The 24,194-nt window shown below is 37.1% G+C and overlaps 1 protein-coding gene across 1 annotated transcript in view; it reads left to right on the plus strand.

The window, feature by feature from the left end:
• MYO9A (myosin IXA) overlaps window positions 1-24,194 on the plus strand; it is a 224,341-nt gene that overhangs the window by 147,446 nt on the left and 52,701 nt on the right. Inside the window, 5 exon segments of the mRNA XM_007467841.1 lie at window positions 12,636-12,748; window positions 16,534-16,706; window positions 19,274-19,497; window positions 19,993-20,109; window positions 21,656-21,844. Coding sequence (XP_007467903.1) covers window positions 12,636-12,748; window positions 16,534-16,706; window positions 19,274-19,497; window positions 19,993-20,109; window positions 21,656-21,844 — 816 coding nt within the window.

Below are 24,194 nucleotides of genomic sequence, written 5' to 3' on the forward strand. Positions count from 1 at the left end.
CCAACTCTCCTATCCGCCTCCCTTCTGGCAACCACCCATTTGTTCTCTATATCTATGAGTCTGTTTTCATTTTGTTCAGTTTGTTTTGTTTTTTTGATTCTGCATATGAGTGAGATCATGCAGTTTTTGTCTTTGACTGACTTATTTCAGTTAGCATAATACCCTCTAGATCCATACATGTTGTCTCAAATGACAATAATTAATTTTTTTAATGGCTTAGTAATATTCCATTGTTTATATGTACCGCATCTTTTTTATCCAGTCATCTATTGATGGGCACTTAGGTTGCTTCTATAGCTTGTCTATTGTAAATAATACTTCAATGGACACTGGAATGCATATATCTTATGTTAGTGTGGTTTTTTTCCCTTTGGATAAATACCCAGAAGTGGAATTGCTGGATCATATCATAGTTCTATTTTTAATTCTTTGAGGAACCTCCATATTGTTTTCCATAGTGGCCATACCAATTTACATTCCCACCAACAGTGAACGAGGGTTCCCTTTTATCTACATCCTTGCCAACACTTGTTATTTGTTGAATGGGTATTTGATAAGAAGGTATATTCTCTATTCAGAGTATAAAATTTCAATATATATCTGTAAACGCTACCTTATTAATTATGTTGTTTGCCTTCTACATCCTTATTATTTTTGATCTGTCTTATACAGAATGTGTTAACATCTCCTGTTATTCATTGTGAATTGTGGCTTTTAGTATTAAGAAGTGTCCTTTGTCATATTCCATGTTTTTTGCTTGAATCCTACATAAATAATAATATCACAGCCTCTGTTTTCTTATTATTTCCACTTGCCTAGAATACTTTTGCTCACCCCTTTAGTTTTAGCTTTTCTGGATCATTTTGTTTAGAGATGTGTTTTTTTGTGCAGTATAGTTGGGCCCTGCTTTGTGAGCCAAATTAAAAAATTTTTCCTTAATACGTGAGTTAAATCTATCCATATTTATTGATGTAACTGATAGATTAATTCTCCACTGTTTCTTATAATTTTGTTATTATTATGTTAAATTTGCTGTGTTTATGTTACTTTTCTTTGATCTTTTATTTTTTTAATTTCTTTTGATGTTTAGGAGAGGTTGTGTTCTTGTTCTGTTGATTGTTTACCTTTATATATAACTTCTAAAAATGCCTTTAATATTTTTTAATTTAACCAATTATACTCTAATTAGTCATTTTAAAGTAAATAATATTAATCCTCGCCTATTGTGACACAGCTGTTGATGAATTATTCTAGTCTCTATTCCCTTCTACTCTTTATTTTTTAGGCTTTTATTTCTACTTTGTCAGAACATGTAATTTTATATATGATTCTTTCACTGTAGTCCCTACCTTTGTTTTTGTCTTAGATCTGTTATTAAATGTATTAAATTATCACTTCAAATATTTTGCAGAAGTTTCCCTGTTTATCTCTTGGTTGGATGAAGCTTTTCCCCTTAGTAGATTACTTACGAAGGGCCATCAATATGGAATTCCCCAAGATCTTTCTATAGCCTTGATGTTTGAAGGGACATCTTGGCTACATATAGAGTCCTTGATTCATATTTTCTTTCTCTGAGTTTTTTGAAAGTGCTATTTTATTGTTGTCTTACTTTATTTGTTACTGTTGGTAAGTCTATTACCAGTCTAAATCTCTTGCCCTTATAAGTTATTTGATGTTTTTACTTGCATGCCTTCAGAGTTTCTTCTTTATATTTAAAGTTTAAGATATGTCTTTAAATTGGTCATTACAGATTAATTATCCTGTATATCTGCAGGACTCTGTCAATGTGTAAATTCTGGTCTTGCCTTATTTTTGAAAAGTTTTACTGAATGATAGTTTTAAATATTGTGTTCTGTTGTTTTGTTCTTCTTGTTTAGGGACTGCAATTACAAACAGGTATTTTTCTTTTCCTATCATCCATTTCAATTACCTTCTCTCTGACCCTTTTTCCTTGTTTCTTTATATCATTTTATATTTTTTTTATTATCTTCCTGCTTTTGTCCCCTTTAAATTTTCCATTTGTGCTTTTCCTCCCTTAGGTGTCTCATAAGTTAATCTTCATTTCACTTTCTTATTGATTGATTGATTGATTGATTGCTGTGTCCTAGCTGCTGCACACAGGCCTTCACCAATCGCAGCAAGTAGGGGCCTCTCACCACAGTGGCCTCTCCATCCGCGGAGCACAGGCTCCAGCCGCACGGGCCTCAGCAGTTGTGGCACGTGGGCTCGGCAGCTGTGGCTCACGGGCTCCAGAGCGCAGGCTTAACAGCTGTGCTGCACGGGCACAGTTGCTCCGCAGCACGTGGGATCCTCCCGGACCAGGGACTGAACCCACATCCCCTGCACTGGCAGGCAGACTCCCAACCACTGCGCCACCAAAGACCTTTACTGTCTTTTTATTTCTTTCATGAGTTCATTCAACTCTACTTTCATTTCTACCCAGTTTTTGTTCTCTCTGTTAACTGTTCATTATCTTGATAGCTGCTGTTTCTTCTTTTTTGGCTGCATTGGGTCTTCATTGCTGCACTTGGGCTTTCTCTAGTTGTGGCAAGTGGGGGCTACTCCTCGTTGCAGTGCGTGGGCTTCTCATAATGGTGGCTTCTCTTGCTGCAGAGCACAGGCTCTAGGCACGTGGGCTTCCGTAGTTGTGGCTCATGGGCTCTAGAGTGCAGGCTCGGTAGTGTGGCACACAAGCTTAGTTGCTCCGCGGCATGTGGGATCTTCCTGGACCAGGGATTGAACCCATGTCACCTGCATTGGCAGGTGGATTCTTTTTTTTTTTTTTTTTTTTTTTACCATTTCTATTGCAGTATAATTGCTTTACAATGGTGTGTTAGTTTCTGCTTTATAACAAAGTGAATCAGCTATTCATATACATATATCCACATATCTCCTCCCTCTTGTGTCTCCCACCACCCTACCTATCCCACCCCTCTAGGTGGTCACAAAGCACTGAGCTGATCTGCCTGTGCTATGCGGCTCCTTCCCACTAGCTAGCTATTTTACATTTGATAGTATATAAGTCCACGTCACTCACTTCGTCCCAGCTTACCCTTCCCCTCCCTGTGTCCTCAAGTCCATTCTTTACATCTGCGTCTTTATTCCTGTCCTGCCCCTAGGTTCTTCAGATCCATGATTTTTTTTAGGTTCCGTATATATGTGTTAACATACGCTATTTGTTTTTCTCTTTCTGACTTCACTCTGTATGACAGTCTCTAGGTCCATCCACCTCACTACAAATATCGTTTCTTTTTATGGCTGAGTAATATTCCATTGTATATATGTGTAACATCTTTTTTTTTTTAACATTTTTATTGGAGTATAATTGCTTGGCAGTGGTGTGTTACTTTCTGCTTTATAACAAAACGAATCAGTTACACATATACATATATACCCATCTCTTCCCACTTGCATCTCCCTCCCTCCCACCCTCCCTATCCCACCCTTCTAGCTGGTCACAAAACACCGAGCTGACCTCCCTGTGCTATGCGACTGCTTCCCACTACCTATTTTACATTTGGTAGTGTATATATGTCCATATATGCACTACCACTCTCTCACTTTGTCCCAGCTTACCTTTCCCCCTCCCCATGTCTCCAAGTCCATTCTCTAGTAGGTCTGCGTCTTTATTCCCGTCTTGCCCCTAGGTTCTTCATGAGCTTTTCTCTTTTTATGAGATTCCATACATATGTGTTACCATACGCTATTTGTTTTTCTCTTTCTGACTTCACTCTGTATGACAAACTCTAGGTCCATCCACCTCACTACAAATAACTCAATTTCGTTTCTTTTTAGGGCTGAGTAATATTCCAATATTCCACTGTATATATGTGCCACATCTTCTTTATCCATTCATCTGTCGATGGACACTTAGGTTGCTGCCATGTCCTGGCTGTTGTAAATAGAGCTGCAGTGAACACTGTGGTACATGACTCTTTTTGAATTATGGTTTTCTCAGGGTATATGCCCAGTAATGCGATATCGGGGTCATATGGTAGTTCTATTTTTAGTTTTTTAAGAACCTCCATACTGTTCTCCATAGTGGCTATATCAATTTACATTCCCACCAATACTGCAAGAGGGTTCCCTTTTCTCCACACCCTCTCCAGCATTTATTGTTTGTAGATTTTTTGATGATGGCCATTCTGACTGGTGTGGGGTGATACCTCATTGTAGTTTTGATTTGCATTTCTCTAATGATTAGTGATGTTGAGCATCCTTTCATGTGTTTGTTGGCAAACTGTATATCTTCTTTGGAGAAATGTCTGTTTAGGTCTTCTGCCCATTTTCAGATTGGGTTGTTTGTTTTCTTGATATTAAACTGCATGAGCTGCTTGTAAATTTTGGAGATTAATCCTTTGTCAATTGCTTCATTTGCAAATATTTTCTCCCATTCTGAGGGTTGTCTTTTCATCTTGTTTATGGTTTCCTTTGCTGTGCAAAAGCTTTTAAATTTTATTAGGTCCCATTTGTTTATTTTAATTTTTATTTCCATTACTCTAGGAGGTGGATCAAAAAAGATCTTGCTGTGATTTATATCATAGAGTGTTCTGCTTATGTGTTCCTCTAACAGTTTTATAGTGTCTGGCCTTACATTTAGGTCTTTAATCCATTTTGAGTTTATTTTTGTGTATGGTATTAGGAAGTGTTCTAATTTCATAGTTTCACATGTACCTGTCCAGTTTTCCCAGCACCACTTATAGAAGAGGTGGTCTTTTCTCCATTGTATATCCTTTCCTCCATTACCAAAAATAAGGTGACCACATGTGCATGGGTTTACCTCTGGACTTTCTATCTTGTTCCATTGATCTATATTTCTGTTTTTGTGCCAGTACCATACTGTCTTGATTACTGTAGCTTTATAGTATAGTCTGAAGTCAGGGAGCCTGATTCCTCCAGCTCTGTTTTTCTTTCTCAAGATTGCTTTGGCTATTCGGGGTCTTTTGTGTTTCCATACAAATTGTGAAATTTTTTGTTCTAGTTCTGTGAAAAATGCCAGTGGTAGTTTGATAGGGATTGCATTGAATCTGTAGATTGCTTTGGGTAGTAGAGTCATTTTCACAATGTTGATTCTTCCAATCCAAGAACATGGTATATCTCTCCATCTATTTGTATCATCTTTAATTTCTTTCATCAGTGTCTTATAATTTTCTGCATACAGGTCTTTTGTCTCCTTAGGTAGGTTTATTCCTAGATATTTTATTCTTTTTGTTGCAATGGTAAATGGGAGTGTTTTCTTGATTTCACTTTCAGATTTTTCATCATTAGTGTATAGGAATGCCAGAGATTTCTGTGCATTAATTTTGTATCCTGCTACTTTACCAAATTCATTGATTAGCTCTAGTAGTTTTCTGGTAGCATCTTTAGGTTTCTCTATGTATAGTATCATGTCACCTGCAAACAGTGACAGCTTTGCTTCTTCTTTTCCTATTTGGATGCCTTTTGTTTCTTTTTCTTCTCTGATTGCTGTGGCTAAAACTTCCAGAACTGTGTTGAATAAGAGTGGTGAGAGTGGGCAACCTTGTCTTGTTCCTGATCTTAGTGGAAATGTTTTCAGTTCTTCACCATTGAGAACGATGTTGGCTGTGGGTTTGTCATATATGGCCTTTATTATGTTGAGGTAGCTTCCCTCTATGCCTGCTTTCTAGAGGGTTTTTATCATACATGGGTGTTGAATTTTGTCAAAAGCTTTTTTTGCATCTGTTGAGATGATCATATGGTTTTTCTCCTTCAGTTTGTTAGTATGGTGTGTCACATTGATTGATTTTCATATATTGAAGAATCCTGGCATTCCTGGGATAAATCCCACTTTATCATGGTGTATGATCCTTTTAATGTGCTGTTGGATTCTGTTTGCTAGTATTTTGTTGAGGATTTTTGCATCTATGTTCATCAGTGATATTGGCCTGTAGTTTTCTTTCTTTGTGACATCCTTGTCTGGTTTTGGTATCAGGGTGATGGTGGCCTTGTAGAATGAGTTTGGGAGTGGTCCTCCCTCTGCTATATTTTGGAAGAGTTTGAGAAGGATAGGTGTTAATTCTTCTCTAAATGTTTGATAGAATTCGCCTCTGAAGCCATCTGATCCTGGGCTTTTGCCTGTTGGAAGATTTTTAATCACAGTTTCAATTTCAGTGCTTGTAATTGGTCTGTTTATATTTTCTGTTTCTTCCTGGTTCACTCTCGGCAGGTTGTGCATTTCTAAGAATTTGTCCATTTCTTCCAGGTTGTCCATTTTATTGGCATAGAGTTGCTTGTAGTAATCTCTCATGATTCTTTGTATTTCTGCAGTGTCAGTTGTTACTTCTTTTTCATTTCTATTTCTATTTCTATTGAATCTTCTCCCTTTTTTTCTTGATGAGTCTGGCTAATGGTTTATCAATTTTGTTTATCTTCTCAAAGAACCAGCTCTTAGTTTTATTGATCTTTGTTATCGTTTCCTTCATTTCTTTTTCTTTTATTTCTGATCCGATCTTTATGATTTCTTTCCTTCTGCTAACTTTGGGTTTTTTTTGTTCTTCTTCCTCTAATTGCTATAGGTGCAAGGTTAGGTTGTTTATTTGAGATGTTTCCTGTTTCTTAAGGTAGGATTATATTGCTATAAACTTCCCTCTTAGAACTGCTTTGGGTGCATCCCATAGGTTTTGGGTCATCATGTCTCCATTGTCATTTGTTTCTAGGTATTTTTTGATTTCCTCTTTGATTTCTTCAGTGATCACTTGATTATTAAGTAGTGTATTGTTTAGCCTTCATGTGTTTGTACTTTTTACAGATCTTTTCCTGTAATTAATATCTAGTCTCATAGTGTTGTGGTCGGAAAAGATGCTTGATACGATTTCAGTTTTCTTAAATTTACCAAGGCTTGATTTGTGACCCAAGATATGATCTATCCTGGAGAATGTTCCATGAGCACTTGAGAAGAATGTGTATTCTGTTGTTTTTGGTTGGAACGTCCTATAAATATCAATTAAGTCCATCTTGTTTAATGTATCATTTAAAGCTTGTGTTTCCTTATTTATTTTCATTTTGGATGACCTGTCCATTGCTGTAAGTGAGGTGTTAAACTCTCCCACTATGATTGTGTTACTGTCGATTTCCTCTTTTATAGCTGTTAGCATTTGCCTTAGTATTGAGGTGTTCCTATGTTGGGTGCATATATATTTATAATTGTTCTATCCTCTTCTTGGATTGATCCCTTGATCATTATGTAGTGTCCTTCCTTGCTCTTGTAACAATCTTTATTTTAATGTCTATTTTATCTGATATGACTGTAGCTACTCCAGCTTTCTTTTGATTTTCATTTGCATGGAATATCTTTTTCCATCCCCTCACTTTCAGTCTGTATGTGTCCCTAGGTCTGAAGTGGTCTCTTGTACACAGCATATAGATAGGTCTTGTTTTTTATCCATTCAGCAAGCCTGTGTCTTTTGGTTGGAGCATTTAATCCATTTATGTTTAAGGTAATTATCGATATGTATGTTCCTATGACCATTTTCTTAATTGTTTTGGATTTGTTTTTGTAGATCCTTTTCTTCTCTTGTGTTTCCCACTTAAAGAAGTTCCTTTAACGTTTGTTGTAGAGCTGGTTTGGTGGTTCTGAATTCTCTTAGCTTTTCCTTGTCTGTAAAGCTTTTGATTTCTCCATCGAATCTCTATGAGATCCTTGCCAGGTAATCTTGGTTGTTGGTTCTTCCCTTACATCACTTTAAGTATATCATGCCACTCCCTTCTGGCTTGTAGAGCTTCTGCTGAGAAATCAGCTGTTAACCTTATGGGAGTTCCCTTGTAAGTTATTTTTCATTTTTCCCTTGCTGCTTTCAATAATTTTTCTTTGTCTTTAATTTTTGCCAATTTGATTACTATGTTTCTTGGCGTGTTTCTCCTTACGTTTATCCGTTATGGGACTCGCGCTTACTGGACTTGGGTGGCTATTTCCTTTCCCATGTTAGGGAAGTTTTCCACTATAAGCTCTTCATATATTTTCTCTGGTCCTTTCTCTCTCTCTTCTCCTTCTGGGACCCCTATAATGTGAATGTTGTTGTGTTTAATGTTGTCCCATAGGTCTCTTAGGCTGTCTTCATTTCTTTTCATTCTTTTTTCTTTATTCTGTTCCACAGCAGTGCATTTCACCATTCTGTCTTCCAGGTCACTTATGCATTCTTCTGCCTCAGTTATTCTGCTATTGATTCCTTCCAGTTTAGTTTTCATTTCGGTTATTGTATTGTTCATCTCTGTTTGTTTGTTCTTTAATTCTTCTAGATCTTTGTTAAACATTTCTTGCATCTTCTCGATATTTGCGTCCATTATTTTTCCGAGGTCCTGGATCATCTTCACTATCATTATTCTGAATTCGCTTCTGGAAGGTTGCCCATCTCCACTTCATTTAGTTGTTTTTCTGGGGTTTTATCTTGTCCCTTCCTCTGGTACATAGCCTTCTGCCTTTTCATCTTGTCTATCTTTCTGTGAATGTGGTTTTTTTCCCCACAGGCTGCAGGGTTATAGTTCTTGCTTCTGCTGTCTCCCCTCTGGTGGATGAGGCTATCTAAGAGGCTTGATGGGAGGGACTGGTGGTGGGTAGAGCTGACTGTTGCTCTGTTGGGCAGAGCTCAGTAAAACTTTAATCCACTTGACTGTTGATGGGTGGGTCTGGGTTCTCTCCCTGTTGATTGTTTGGCCTGAGGCAACCCAACACTGGAGCCTACCTGGGCTCTTTGGTGGGGCTAATGACAGACTCTGGGAGGGCTCACGCCAAGGAGTACTTCCCAGAACTTCTGCTGTCAGTGTCCTTGTCCCCACCCCTTCCTCTGCAAGAGACCCTCCAACAGTAGCACGTAGGTCTGGTTCAGTCTACCCTGGGGTCACTGCTCCTTCCCTTGGGTCCTGACGCACACACTACTTTGTGTGTGCCCTCCATGAGTGAAGTCTCTGTTTCCCCCAGTCCTGTCGAAGTCCTGTAGTCAATTCTCACTAGGCTTCAAAGTCTGATTCTCTAGGAATTCCTCCTGTTGCCGGACCTCCAGGTTGGGAAGCCTGACGTGGGGCTCAGAACCTTCACTCCAGTGGGTGGACTTCTGTGTTATAAGTGTTCTCCAGTTTTAGTGTGATTGCGCCCCTCCTACCGTCTCATTGTGGCTTCTCTTTTGTCTTTGGATGTGGGGTATCTTGTTTGGTGAGTTCCAGTGTCTTCCTGTTAGTGACTGTCCAGCAGCTAGTTGTGATTCTGTTGTTCTCGCAAGAGGGAGTGAGAGCACGTCCTTCTACTCCGCCATCTTGGTTCCTCTCCTCATCCCATAGGTTTTGGGTCGTTGTGTTTTCATTGTCATTTGTTTCTAGGTATTTTTTGATTTCCTCTTTGATTTCTTCAGTGATCTCTTGGTTATTTAGTAGTGTATTGTTTAGCCTCCATGTGTTTGTATTTTTCACAGATATTTTTCCTGTAATTGATATCTCGTCTCATAGCGTTGTGGTTGCAAAAGGTACTTGATATGATTTCAATTTTCTCAAATTTACCACGGCTTGATTTATGACCCAAGATATCATCTATTCTGGAGAATGTTCCATGAGCACTTGAGAAGCAAGTGTATTCTGTTGGTTTTGAATGCAATGTCCTATAAATTCCATTAAGTCCATCTTGTTTAATGTATCATTTAAACTTTGTGTTTCCTTACTTATTTTCATTTTGGATGATATGTCCTTTGGTGAAAGTGGGGTGTTAAAGTCCCCTACTATGTTTGTGTTACTGTTGATTTCCCCTTTTATGGCTGTTAGCATTTGCCTTATATATTGAGGTGCTGCTATGTTGGGTGCAAAAATATTTACAATTATTATATCTTCTTCTTGGATTGATCCCTTGATCATTATGTAGTGTCCTTCTTTGTCTTTTATAATAGTCTTTATTTTAAAGTCCATTTTCTCTGATATGAGTATTGCTACTCCAGCGTTCTTTTGATTTTCATTTGCATGGAATATCTTTTTCCATCCCTTCACTTTCAGTCTGTATGTGTCCCTAGGTCTGAAGTGGGTCTCTTGTAGACAGCATATATGTGGGTCTTGTTTTTGTATCCATTCAGCCAGTCTGTGTCTTTTGGTGGGAGCATTTAACCCATTTACATTTAAGGTAATTATCGATATGTATGTTCCTATTACCATTTTCTTAATTGTTTTGGGTTTGTTATTGTAGGTCTGTTCCTTCTCTTTTGTTTCCTGCCTAGAAGGTCCTTTAGCATTTGTTGTAAAGCTGGTTTGGTGGTGCTGAATTCTCTTAACTTTTGCTTGTCTATAAAGGTTTTAATTTCTCCGTCGAATCTGAATGAGATCCTTGCTGGGTAGAGTAATCTTGGTTGTAGGTTTTTCCCTTTCCTCACTTTAAATATGTCCTTTCGCTTCCTTCTGGCTTGCAGAGTTTCTGTTGAAAGATTAGCTGTTAACCTTATGGGGTTTCCCTTGTATGTTATTTGTTGTTTTTCCCTTGCTGCTTTTAATATTTTTTCTTTGTATTTAATTTTTGATAGTTTTATTAATATGTGTCTTGGCATGTTTCTCCTTGGATTTATCTTGTATGGGAGTCTCCGTGCTTCCTGAACTTGACTGACTATTTCCTTTCCCATATTAGGGAAGTTTTCAACGATAATGTCTTCACATACTTTCTCAGTCCCTTTCTTTTTCTCTTCTTCTTTTGGGACCCCTATAATTCAAATGTTGGTGCATTTAATGTTGTCCCAGAGATCTCTAAGACTGTGCTTAATCCTTTTCATTCTTTTTTCTTTATTCTGCTCTGCAGTAGTGATTTCCACTATTTTATCTTCCAGTTCACTTATCCATTCTTCTGCCTCAGTTATTCTGCTATTGATTCCATCTCTAGAATTGTTAATTTCATTTATTGTGTTGTTCATCATTGTTTGTTTGCTCTTTAGTCCTTTTACGTTGTTGTTAAATGTTTCTTGTATTTTTTCCATTCTATTTCCAAGATTTTGGATCATCTTTACTATCGTTACTCTGAATTCTTTTTCAAGTAGACTGCCTATTTCCTCTTCATTTATTTGGTCTTGTGGGTTTTTACCTTGCTCCTTCATCTGCTGTGTGTTTCTCTGTCTTCTCATTTTGCTTAACTTACTGTGTTTGGGGCCTCGTTTTCGTTGGCTGCAGGTTCGTAGTTCCTGTTGTTTTTGGTGTCTGCCCCCAGTGGCTAAGGTTGGTTCAGTGGGTTGTGTAGGCTTCCTTGTGGAGGGGATTGGTGCCTGTGTTCTCCTGGATGAGGCTGGATCTTGTCTTTCTGGTGTTCTGGGGTGTCTGCGACCTTAGTATGATTTTAGGCAGCCTCTCTGCTAATGGGTGGAGTTGTGTTCCTGTCTTGCTCGTTGTTTGTCATAGGGTGTCCAGCACTGTAGCTTGCTGGTTGTTGAGTGTAGCTGGGTCTTAGCGTTGTGATGGAGGTCTCTGGGAGAGCTTTCGCCATTTGATATTACGTGGAGCTGGGAGGTCTCTGGTCGATCAGTGTCCTGAACTTGGCTTTCCCACCTCAGAGGCACAGGCCTGACACCCGGCCGGAGCAGGAAGACCCTGTCAGTCACACGGCTGGTTTCCACTTCTGCTGGTGTTGAGGTTCACACCTCTAGCCTTTTGTTGGAGTCACCCCACCGATGAAGACAGGACCCTCAACAGCTGGTTGTCGGCAGGTGGATTCTTAACCACTGCACCACCAGTGAAGTCCCTGTTTCATATTATTTTGTCTAAGTTTTTGTTTTATTTTAGTTTTGTTTCTGTTTGTTTCAGGCAAGAGTATAGAACAGGTTCTTGTTACTCCATCTTGGCCAGAAGCAGAAGTCTGTTCTTTAAATTTAACAGCTCAGGATATTTGCTCTTTCTGTTGATAAGGCCATAGTCATGCAGACCAAAAGGTTAAAGAAAAGATTATAACTGTATAAAAATGAAATATTAGAAAAATGACTTGAATAGGTAACAAGAAATTCTGTCCTCCAAATGGTATTGTCTTTAAAGGGGCACATTGTAAACAAATGGAGCAAGAGTTATCAATTGAAATTCAAGTCCTTTTTATAGCTATATAAGTTGTTCATAATTTAGACCATTAGTGAGTATAGTGATATTTTATTCTTTGGTCTTTTGGTTTTTCTTATCTTCTGTGTTCTAGATTTTTTAAATCCTTAACTGGATATAAGAATCTATAGTAGCAAGTTAGCCATAAAAATAATTATCATCTTTTTAGGGACAAATAAAAGAAGGTATGAAAAACTATGCTTAGTATTCTAGATTTATCAGGTCCTGGCTCTTTTGTCTCTGTCTTTAGATGGTTTTGATTTTTTTCTTACTTTTCCACTTGATGTTCTTTTTTTTCTTTCACCCTACTTGATATTCTTTGTTAAATTGTTGGAAAACATGAGCTGGTAGTTCCTGTTTTGTATTTTCATTGACCCAAGTTCCCTTTACTTCAGATTACTGTATGAAGTTAATGAAGTTTTTAGTAGGTTTTTTTATTTTAATGCATCTCTGAGTAATATGAATGTATTTTTGAATGTTTTTAATAGGTGTAATTCTCAAATAATTCTATAACCTGAGTTTTAATTACAGTGCTGTGATATAATTACTTGGTTTTAAGGTCTTTACATATGTAATTATTACAGACATCACAGCGTTTTTCCTCAGTTGATGAAGAAGCAAAGCTTCATAAGACCATGTCTCAAGGAGAGATTACGAAGTTGGCAGTGAGACAGAAGGCTTCAGATTCAGATATAAGGTATAAAGCGTACACTGACTGTTAATAGGGGTAATATAATTTTATTTACTAATAGACCATAGTTAAATACTGAGCATCTTTTTAAAAGCATAACTGATAGAATAGCTATCAATTTTGAAAGTTTTGAAATTTATTTTTCAACAAATACTAAGTACCTACTGTGTGACAGTAGCATAAATAATTCAGATATATATAATGAGCTTTGTCTTTTTATATGTTTAGCACTGTGATTTGGGCAAAGTCTTTACATCATTATATGACTTAGGATATTTGGTTGTAAAAGAAAAGAGATTAGACCAGATTAGATTGAAAATATTTTCCAGTTTTGGACTTGGATTCTGTTCTGAGTTAAGTGTTTTACAAATGGAACTGGAAAAGACTTTCAGGAAAGAACTCTATTCTCTTTAGGAGAGTATATGAAGTTTTTATTTATCAAAAATATGTCTTGGGCTTCCCTGGTGGCACAGTGGTTGAGAGTCTGTCTGCTAATGCAGGGGACACGGGTTCGAGCCCTGGTCTGGGAAGATCCCACATGCCGTGGAGCAACTAGGCCCGTGAGCCACAACTACTGAGTCTGCGCATCTGGAGCCTGTGCTCCGCAACAGGAGAGGCCATGACAGTGAGAGGCCCGTGCACCACGATGAAGGGTGGCCCCCACTTGCCACAACTAGAGAAAGCCCTTGCACAGAAACGAAGACCCAACACAGCCAAAAATTAAAATAAATTAATTAAAAGAAGGCTCAAAAAAAAAATATGTCTTTGTCCCTTACCGTGTTATATAAGGCATTTGGGCCCTCACTGAACACTTGAATATCTCATTGAAATCTGTCTTGTTCATAACCCTATTAAAGATCACTTTCTCAATGACTGTAGAGGCATAATCCAAGGTAACCCAAATCTAGAGCAGATTATGCTGGAGATCAAATTTTGGGAAACAAAATGTAACATAGAAAAAACATACAGGTGGAGATAGCAGATCAACTATATAAATTTAATTTCCACATTCTCCTAAAATAACAAAACCTATACAGGACAAAAACAACAAGAGACAGCAATAATAAAAATGGAGACAGCAATAATAAAAATGTGGAATCCTAAAAGTAGATAGACAAATTTTAAATGTCTATAGATAGGAGAAGGTTGAATCCTAAACCAACTGGGTAAAACTGAGAAAGAAGCATCTGGCTGACTGGTCTTCCCCAATCCTAGCAGAAAACAGGAGATTTATTTTCTGGAAAGGATAAAACAGAAGATTTCTGCACTTGGAGGTAACCAGATACAGTTGAGGTGGGGTACATACTTGGAACAAGGGGATTTAATGAATGTTTACATACTGAATGTTAAGATCCCCCAGATTTTTTTCTGTATTCAGCTTCCACGTTTCACATACCCTGTAAGCAGATGATTCAAAGAGTCTTTGGGACTTCCATCCAGCCCTCATGGAAAGACCTAAAGATATTGCTATCAGGGGCTCTCCCTACAAATTGGACCAGCCAGATAACCCTACAAGGACGACCACAGTTTGGAAGCCCCACCAATGCACACTAGACCTTCCAAGAAGCTTGTTTATACCCTACTTTTGATCACCACACATTTGAGGAGACATCGGAAGTGAAAGAATCTAAAACTAATGGATAAAATACAACTTGGAAGCAATAAACTAAACAGGGGAAAGAAAACTTCAAGACAGACAAATACAACTATCAATAGATCTTCTGCATAAATAAATATAACTACATTCATGAAGCCAAACAGAATACTTTAAAGGGAAACATTCATAATAAAAAAGAGTATTTGAAAATTGAAACTGTGATAGCATAAAGAAGTCAGAAGAGTTAGAAAGAAAGTTGAGGACATCTGTCAGAAAGTTGAGCCAAAAGACAAATGGATAGAAGAGAAGAAAAGATAGGAAAATTAGAGGAGCAGTTCAGGACATCCAGTGACCCACTGATAGGAGCTCTGGAAAGATAGGACAAAGTAAAAATAAAGTAATTCAAATAAATTTCATGGAACTGAAGGACTTGAGTTTCTATAGATTGAAAGGACCCCCTGAGGGCCCAACATAGTGAATGAAAATAGACCCATACCAAGAGACACGTCATCATAAAACAGTAGAGACAAAACACATCTCCATTATGATGGTGAAAGTAGCTTTTTAAGTGATGGTTGTACAGCAATCACTGAGGGAACCATGCCAGATTAGAGCAGGTTAGATGGCTCTGGGAAAGATTTCTTCAAGAACATGGAACTGATGGTGTATCTACTATGTTTCAACATGTTGAGAGGAGATACTCACAAATGGGGAGACACTTGGAGGTGAATTGGATGTAGGAAAGTGAGCAAGTGTAAAACAAAACACTAACTCTAGAAAAATATTGGTTATGGAGGGTACTGTATGTCTCAGTTGTGAATATTATTTACAGAGTAAAAAAAATAGTGAATACTACTAAAAGAAAATACTGTATATTGATCTAACTAAAATTATGATATTCTGTTACGGGGATGTCTGTGTTTGTGGAGGGTATAGAACTGGAGTGTTGGAATATGCTTAATTATTATTTGTGGTCACAAATATGATAGCAATATAAGTATGGTAAATATTAAAAGAATCAGTTAAATAAGTTCAAAAGGGTTGCTCTAGGGAGCAGAAAAGGAATGAGAATGGCAGGAGAATGCTATCATTTGTAATAAGTCTTGTAGAACAATTTCCCTTTATACTATATGGATGTATAGGATTAGTAATAAGCTATTAGAAAAAGAAGGAAGCGTGGATAAAAGAACATGGGCTTCAAAAGCAGACAGACCTGATTTTAACTTCCATCTCCATCAGCCCTCTGAGCCTCAGGTTGCTCATGTGTAAAGTTAGGATAAAAAAACCTATTTATCGGGCTTCCCTGGTGGCGTAGTGGTTGAGAGTCCGCCTGCCGATGCAGGGGACACGGGTTCGTGCCCCGGTCTGGGAAGATCCCATATGCCGCGGAGCAGCTGGGCCCGTGAGCCATGGCCGCTGAGCCTGTGCGTCCGGAGCCTGTGCTCCGCAACGGGAGAGGCCACAACAGTGAGAGGCCCGCGTACCACAAAAAAAAAAAAAAAAGAAAGAAAGAAAAAAACCTATTTATCATGGTAGTTGTGAAAAGAAGGCATCATAAGTAAGGCATAGTGCCTGGCTCCTAGTCGATGCTCAAAAATAAAGGAACCAACAAATGAATGTACAAGTAAGCCTCCTAGTACGAGGTTAGGATACATACTATATGGTCAGTAAATGTGAACTGTTATTATCTCAGGATGTTTCCTTGATTTATATGATGGGAGAGAGTATATAAGCACTAATGAGGCAATATAGAGCATAGTAGGTGTGATTCTCAACTTTGTTACTCACTGGCTGTATAACCTTGGGAAAGTTACCTAATGTTTAAGCTACCAGTTTTTCACCTGAAAAACGGTTATGGTTTGAATGTAAACTTGTTGTTATAGTTAATTAAGGTAATTCTATATAAGCACTTGTACCTGGAGCATGATAACAACTCAAATAAATGGTGGTTTTTGTTAACATTCCTGAGTCTCATTATTTCTGTATTCAAGATGAGGAAACTATCATTTACCTTCCAGATGAAGTTTAAATGTACACTTGAAGATTAAATATGACTAAACTTAACTTAACTGTGAAGGTTAAATGAATTAATTCACATGAAAGGTGTTTATATAACTTAAAGTGACATACAGATATTGTCAATAGTACATGCTAATTTCCATTGTTACTTTGTTGTTGTTGTTGTTGTTAACAGACCTCAGAGAGCTAAGATGAGATTCTGGGCCAAAGGGAAACAAGGGGAGAAGAAGACTATCAGAGTGAAACCTGCTACCCATTCGGAGGTTTCAGCACTCTTTAGATGGACATAGGGTGGAGATTGTCTTCATAATTTCTGTTTACTCTTTCTGAAAGTTTACTATCCCTCTAGTATTTGTAATGGTAATCCTGTTGGTGAGATATTCTAATGAGATAGGACCAAGATTGTTAAGTCCCTCCTTAACTAACAGATAATTATAAAGTTAAATTTTACCTGTAATAGAAGTTTCAGGGAAATGTGGCACAAAACAGTGAAGTAACAACAACTTCAAGAATGATTGTGAATCTTCGATTAGCCTCAGTTTTCTAAAGTGTAAAAATCTAACCATCATTCATTCACTTAACAAATGTATATTCCTAGTAAACATTAATGACAGCAGCTGATTTTTGAGTGCTTACTACATACAAAGCACTGTACTAAGCATATTGTATGTATTAACTCCATTGATCCTCACAGCAATTTTTTGAGGTTGGTATGATTATTATTCCCAGTTTATAGATAAGAAAGCTGAGGCACAGAGAGTTATTTGCTTATACACATATAGCAATTGGCAGAGCTGAGATTTGAATTCAGGCAGTCTAGCTCCAGAGTCCATATTCATAACCATTGTGCTGAAGTACCTATTATATGTTCCTGGGACTTTATAGTGGCAGCTGTTATTTTAACTTTTGGGGCATCAATCATAGCACATCAGAAAATACCCAACAGTTAGTTCATCTGTTGAGATATGGCCTTTCTAAATGCTAGAATTATTAACTCTCCAAGGATTCCAATAGTCCCAGTAATAGAAGATTAGCCCATTCTTCCCAAGCCCTTTGCTCAAGTATGTATGAACGTTTTTAATTACCATGTAAAGATGCTAGCTATCTTAAACAGGGATATACATCAGAGGTGGATGTGTAGTAATGAGTGGGTAAAATACTGGTGGGTGGATGAAATATCAGTATTGAATAAAATAGAAAGAGGCCCTACGAAGAAAGTTATTATCTCTAAGAAGAGATAGAACAGGCCCAGTTAAAATAAGTAAACAAAACTTCTCACATCTAGAATGAGATAAAAATAAAGGGACAAAGGATAAGGTAAAGGGAGGAAAGATCAAGTTTCACATGGGAATGGATCAGCCAGAGCAGAGGCATCTGTGTGTCAAAGGAAAAACTGGTAGAAATTTAATTAGAACCCTGTTTTCTGTCTTGTGGCTTTGCTGCTATCACTTTGCAAACTGATATGGATAAAACCAGTAGTAAATTAAGTGAATACTACAGGTTCAGTTTGGAAAGTTTGGAATTCCTAAGAGGATCAATTCATTTTATCTTATCTGGTTTACAGTAGTCATTCTAAATTTTTCATATTTCACAGTTATATTCTCCACTGCTGATTTCCAAGAAGGAATTAGGAAGCTCTTTGGTTGAAGTATATATTATTAGCAGACTTCATTGTGTGTTTGCTTAATAAGGATACATGTATAAAAATTGATTGTAGCCTTTTTATTTATCTTTGGGTAGAAATTTATTAAGGTAGCCCTTGTTTTTAATGCTGAAATTGGATTATAGACAGTTTCTTTAGTAACTATTATTTCTTTTAGTATAAAGAACGATATTGACTTTGCTAAATGAAATAATTAGATACTTGTATATCTAGGTTATATAATGGAATTAATATTAGTTGATACCAATTTGAATATACTTATATCCTATATCTTTATAATTTTTATTCTGGTGCCATATCTCAAGTTTGTTTCACTTCCTGCCTAAGGTGGCATTTAGCAAGTAGGAGGCTATTTTTTTTCCTTTATTGTCAGAATTAGCTTTTAGATGGAATGAGGATATACCATTGGACAGAAGGTAAGGTAAATATATGTGGGGAAAACATGTGAAATGGGGCCAACTTTCTCATCAAGCCCCAGGTAGGCGTTGGCAAATCCAGTGTAGTTCTAGATTATAGTGGACTGCATGGAACCCAATTTCTCTGGTGTAAACAATTGCAGAGAAAATTTGTTGTGTTTTCCAATATTATATACAGAGCTAGTTAATTCCAGGAATTATCTGAGAAATTCATACAGTTATTTGAGAAATATATGTGAAAATCCTAAATAGCAAGGAGACACAGGCAGAAGTGAACAAGTTGAGTTACCTGGTTCCCTAAATAGAGGTTGCCAGCCTAACACCAGCTATTGTCACTGGAGCATTTATGGCTTTAGACCCTAGTAAACAAATAATAATAATTATCAAACTTCACTGGCTTATTGGATTTGTATATAGCTGGATGTTCTTTCAAACAGATATAGTAAAGCTATGACTGGGTTAATAGTCAGCATTTAACATGCTAGTATGATTGTGTGCTCTTCTTTCTTTTCTTTGGGACTGAGGTCTTTGGGATCCAGGCTTCAGTTCTACAAGACACTTCCATCCAGATTTTCAGTATCAGACCTCATCTCTTTGGGAGACACTATAGAATTTCCCATTTAAAAGTGATAATTCTTAAATACATTTTCTGTACAAATGTACAATCTGGATTTACCGCCTAACTGCCTGAACTTAAACATTAATGTTACTTTACTTTTCAGATATTTACATGTTTCCTTCAGTGACTTACTAAAGGAACTTAAAAAGAAGGATGCAGAGATTTCAGTATTTTTACTAAAAGAAATTTTTTTTGGGCACTCTATCTTGATTTATAGAATTATCTCAGAATCAGCCAACACCTCCATTGAGTCCAGAATTGCCTGGGAGTTGCCGAAAGGAGTTCAAAGAGAACAAAGAGCCTTCTCCAAAGGCAAGGCGTAAGCGAAATGTGAAGATCAGCAGCGTGGCTTTGGAGTCTATGCATTGGCAAAATGACTCTGTCCAGATCATAGCAAGTACCAGTGATTTAAAAAGCATGGATGAATTTCTTCTGAAAAAGGTACCCTTTGCCTGCTCAGTTAGGCCCCTGAGCAGCTTTGACTGTGGAATGCTTGTATATCAGGATATGCCCCCTAAAGGATATATGCTTCAGTAAGTTAGAGCGTCTGTTTCTTTACCAGAAAGGTGCAAATCATAGGATTCATATGAGTTAGACTGCGTAGACAGGATTTAAAGTTTTAGGCTTTACTGTTGACTTCAGTTTTACCGTAAATGTCATGTTGCTTTCTGTATGGGAAGGTGAGGCTTGTCATTGCACACTTTGAGTTGTCTTTTTGGTAGCAGAACTGTGGAATCATACAATGTTAGAAGGGACTTTAGAAATCATCTAGTAGTAATAAAACTTTGGCTATCTGGTCATGCTTTTTTCTGGGTCCCATGATAGTTTGCCCTTTCAGGACGGTCATTGTTGAAGAAACAGTAATGTGTCCAGAGTGGCATTCACTTCTTTTCAGTTTAGTTGACTGTGTACAAAATCTCTTTTTGTGGTCCCCAGATGAATGACCTAGATAATGAAGACAGCAAGAAAGACACACTAGTCGATGTTGTATTTAAAAAAGCTCTGAAAGAATTTCGGCAGAATATCTTCAGCTTTTATTCATCTGCATTGGCGGTAAGTTAAACTGTGTCAGGAGATATTCAGAAGTTCAACATATGAAAAATTTGACAGTGCCATAAAAAATAATACAGGGGCCATGTTCAACTAGAGATGTCACCAGTGTCTTCTTTTTGTTTTAGGGATAGATAGGGAAAAGCATACTGACTGACCTCAGATTAATAGCATTCTCAAATTCCCTTGAGCCGTTTTTTTTTTCCCCCTGTTATAGGTATATTTTCATCTTAAGATATTGAATTCAGATATTCTAGGTATGATTCTTTTTCACCCAGTGGCTCTTTACTATTTTGACTTCTCATGATGCTTTTAGCTCTGGCTCCAGCTTCTAATTCTCATTTGTGTTGGAATTATTATACTTTTTTATTCAGTAGAATTAGAGCAGTTTTTGTTCACCAATTTCTATATATGAGTTTGTATCACTTTCAGATTTACCTATACTTTCATATGATGTTGGTCATGGTTTAGAAAATTTATTATTGGTGCTAAAGTATATAATAATTAATGCTTTTTGATCTATAGAATCTTTATTAATATCTCTGAATTATCATATTTATTCTATAAAAAATAATTTGTATTTAATTGGTTTTTCTTTGTTCAACCTGTAATTTAATGTGTAAAGAGAAATCAGGAGAACTTTCCTATGTATATTCTACTCAGTAAGAGATTTTTTTTGCCTTTTAAAAATAGGAACCATGCAGCCTTAGAGAGCAATAATTTCAAGACCATAATAAAGTAGTAATCAGGCTACGGCAAATGACTAGGTTTGGGTAGAGACAATGTTGGCCATATTTTTCTAATCCTGCTAACTGTTTGTCATGCTTCATACCTTTATTTTCTAGGTTAGGGACCAATATACTTTGTATCACATAGGAAGAGCCAACGTTATGAAATAGAGCTTAATAGTGGTTTTCTAACCCTGGATCAAAGAGGTTCAACTTCTAATTCTGAGGAGGTGAAAGAGAAATACATTTTAAATGTATATAATACGTTTTGGTCACTTAAATCCTGTTTTTTTCTTTCTCATGAAGTCTCCACACCACATTTAAATAAGTTAAAAGGAATTCCATGTAGATTCCTTTGCAAGGAATATGGTGTTATTCTAAGCATGTCATTCTTCTTTGGAAAAATGAATCAAAGTAAAGGTTGCCTAATGTTTCACTAGGCAAGAATTCAGGTATTCACTTTTTCAGTTTTAGAGTGGAACTATCTAAACAAGGTTCATTTCTGGGGATAGGTAACTAAGAGGGAGGCAGATAATCTTTATAGCTAAATATAGTTAAAAATTCCCAGGGCTTTCTCCAATTATTACATTGTTTAAACTGTTAGGTATTTTACTAAAATTTAGCAGGTTTTATTCTGCAGACATTCCATAGTAGAGTGGGAATTTACAAATACCACATGACCTCATGGACATGCCCATTAGAAAATATATCAGGATCCTAATTTTTATTCAAAATAATTACCCAATAAAAATTGAATCAGTCTTCTATGTATAAAGAATTTCTTCATAAAACCTTACATTTCTTCTCTTATTGCTTATTAGATAGATGATGGGAAAAGCATACGGTATAAAGACCTCTACGCACTATTTGAACAGATTTTGGAAAAGACCATGAGGCTTGAGCAGCGTGATTGGAGTGAATCTCCAGTCAGAGTTTGGGTCAACACTTTTAAAGTGTTTTTAGATGAATATATGAATGAATTCAAGACTCTGGAATATATACCCACAAAGGTAAATGTATTTTGATTTCTAAAAGGATTCAGTTATGAATTCTTCTTAAGAGTCTGGGACATCTGGTATTTGAGAAAAACATTACAGTGAACATGTCAACTACTTTAGCACTACTTTAGATCCAGCAAACTCCATTCTGTCCTAAAAGTTCATCAGACTGTATTATCAAAGCCGTCTGCCATTAATATATTCTTCACTGAGTTAAAATATAATGTTGTGCCATTAAGATTATACCCTCAGCTTTGATAGAGGTCAGTACATAAATTTCCTTTTGAAAAACAGTGGTTAAAGATGTGATTAGTTGTATCATCTAGTGGCCTTTATGTAAGGACCCACGAATTATATTTCTCCTTGAATTAGGTTTTAGGAAAATGTATGTTTCTGAACATCTATATAATAGTAATAATAAACTTTATTTATTGAGTACCAGGAATTATACTAGGTGTTTGATATTTTATTTGCTTCAGCCCTATTAAATAATTATTATGAAATTCTTATTACAGAAGAGATGGTAGGCTTAGAGAAGGTTGTCAGTGTGTTTCCTTTCAGTACCCCAACTGAGATAATTAGGTATCTGATTATTGGGTAGCAGGAATACTATTAATCCTTTTTATTGTCTCCCATTTTATTTTCAGTTATTCTGATTTATGTATATTTAGATTTATAAAACATTTGAAGTCATTTTGAAGTAATCAGATATAAATAAATCCTTGAAAATTCTTGTGTTCTACATCTAAGTTGGGGTCTTATGTTATGCAGAAGAAGATTCTTATTAGGCTTATTCTGCCTTTGTTTGTAATTTTAAAAGGTTAGATTGAGATTGTTCTCTACTATGGCTAACAGGAAACGTCATATGTAAAAGAACTTTTCCATGTCCCAGATGATACCTTTCTTTTAAAAAAAAAAAATTATTTATTTATTTTTGGCTGCATTGGGTCTTCGTTGCTGCGCGCGGGCTTTTCTCTAGTTGCGGCGAGCCGGGGCTACTCTTTGTTGCGGTGCGTGGGCTTCTCATTGCGCTGGCTTCTCGGGTCTTCGTCGCGCGGGCTTTTCTCTAGTTGCGGCGAGCCGGGGCTACTCTTTGTTGCGGTGCGTGGGCTTCTCATTGCGCTGGCTTCTCTTCTTGCGGAGCACGGGCCCTAGGCGTGTGGGCTTCAGTAGCTGTGGCTTGCAGGCTGTAGAGCGCAGGCTCAGGAGTTGTGGCGCACGGGCTTAGTTGCTCCGCGGCATATGTGGATCTTCCCAGAGCAGGGCTCGAACCCACGTCCCCTGTGTTGGCAGGCGGTTCTTAACCATGGCACCACCAGGAAAGTCCTCCAGATGATACCTTTTGTTTTTTAATTTAATTTAATTTATTTTTTTATACAGCAGGTTCTTATTAGTTACCCATTTTATACATATTAGTGTATATATGTCAATCCCAATCTCCCAATTCATCCCAACACCAGCCCTGCTGCCACTTCCCCCCTTGGTGTCCATACGTTTGTTCTCTACATCTGTGTCTCAATTTCTGCCCTGCAAATGACTCACATGTACCATTTTTCTAGGTTCCACATATATGCGTTAATATACAATATTTGTTTTTCTCTTTCTGACTTACTTCACTCTATATGACAGTCTCTAGATCCATCCACGTCTCTACAAATGACCCAATTTCGTTCCTTTTTATGGCTGAGTAATATTCCATTGTATATATGTACCACATCTTCTTTATCCATTCGTCTGTCGATGGGCATTTAGGTTGCTTCCATGACCTGGCTATTGTAAATAGTGCTGCAATGAACATTGGGGTGCATGTGTCTTTTTGAATTATGGTTTTCTCTGGGTATATGCCCAGTAGTGGGATTGCTGGGTCATATGGTAATTCTATTTTTAGTTTTTTAAGGAACCTCCATACTGTTCTCCATAGTGGCTGTATCAATTTACATTCCCACCAACAGTGCAAGAGGGTTCCCTTTTCTCCACACCCTCTCCAGCATTTGTTGTTTGTAGATTTTCTGATGATGCCCATTCTAACTGGTGTGAGGTGATACCTCATTGTAGTTTTGATTTGCATTTCTCTAATAATTAGTGATGTTGAGCAGCTTTTCATGTGCTTCTTGGCCATCTGTATGTCTTCTTTGGAGAAATGTCTATTTAGGTCTTCTGCCCATTTTTGGATTGGGTTGTTTGTTTTTTTAATATTGAGCTGCATGAGCTGTTTATATATTTTGGAGATTAATCCTTTGTCCGTTGATTCGTTTGCAAATATTTTCTCCCATTCTGAGGGTTGTCTTTTCGTCTTGTTTATGGTTTCCTTTGCTGTGCAAAAGCTTTTAAGTTTCATTAGGTCCCATTTGTTTATTTTTGT

Source organism: Lipotes vexillifer, unplaced genomic scaffold (assembly GCF_000442215.2).
Source record: "Lipotes vexillifer unplaced genomic scaffold, Lipotes_vexillifer_v1.1 scaffold792, whole genome shotgun sequence".
NCBI classification, from domain to species: Eukaryota; Metazoa; Chordata; class Mammalia; order Artiodactyla; family Lipotidae; genus Lipotes; species Lipotes vexillifer.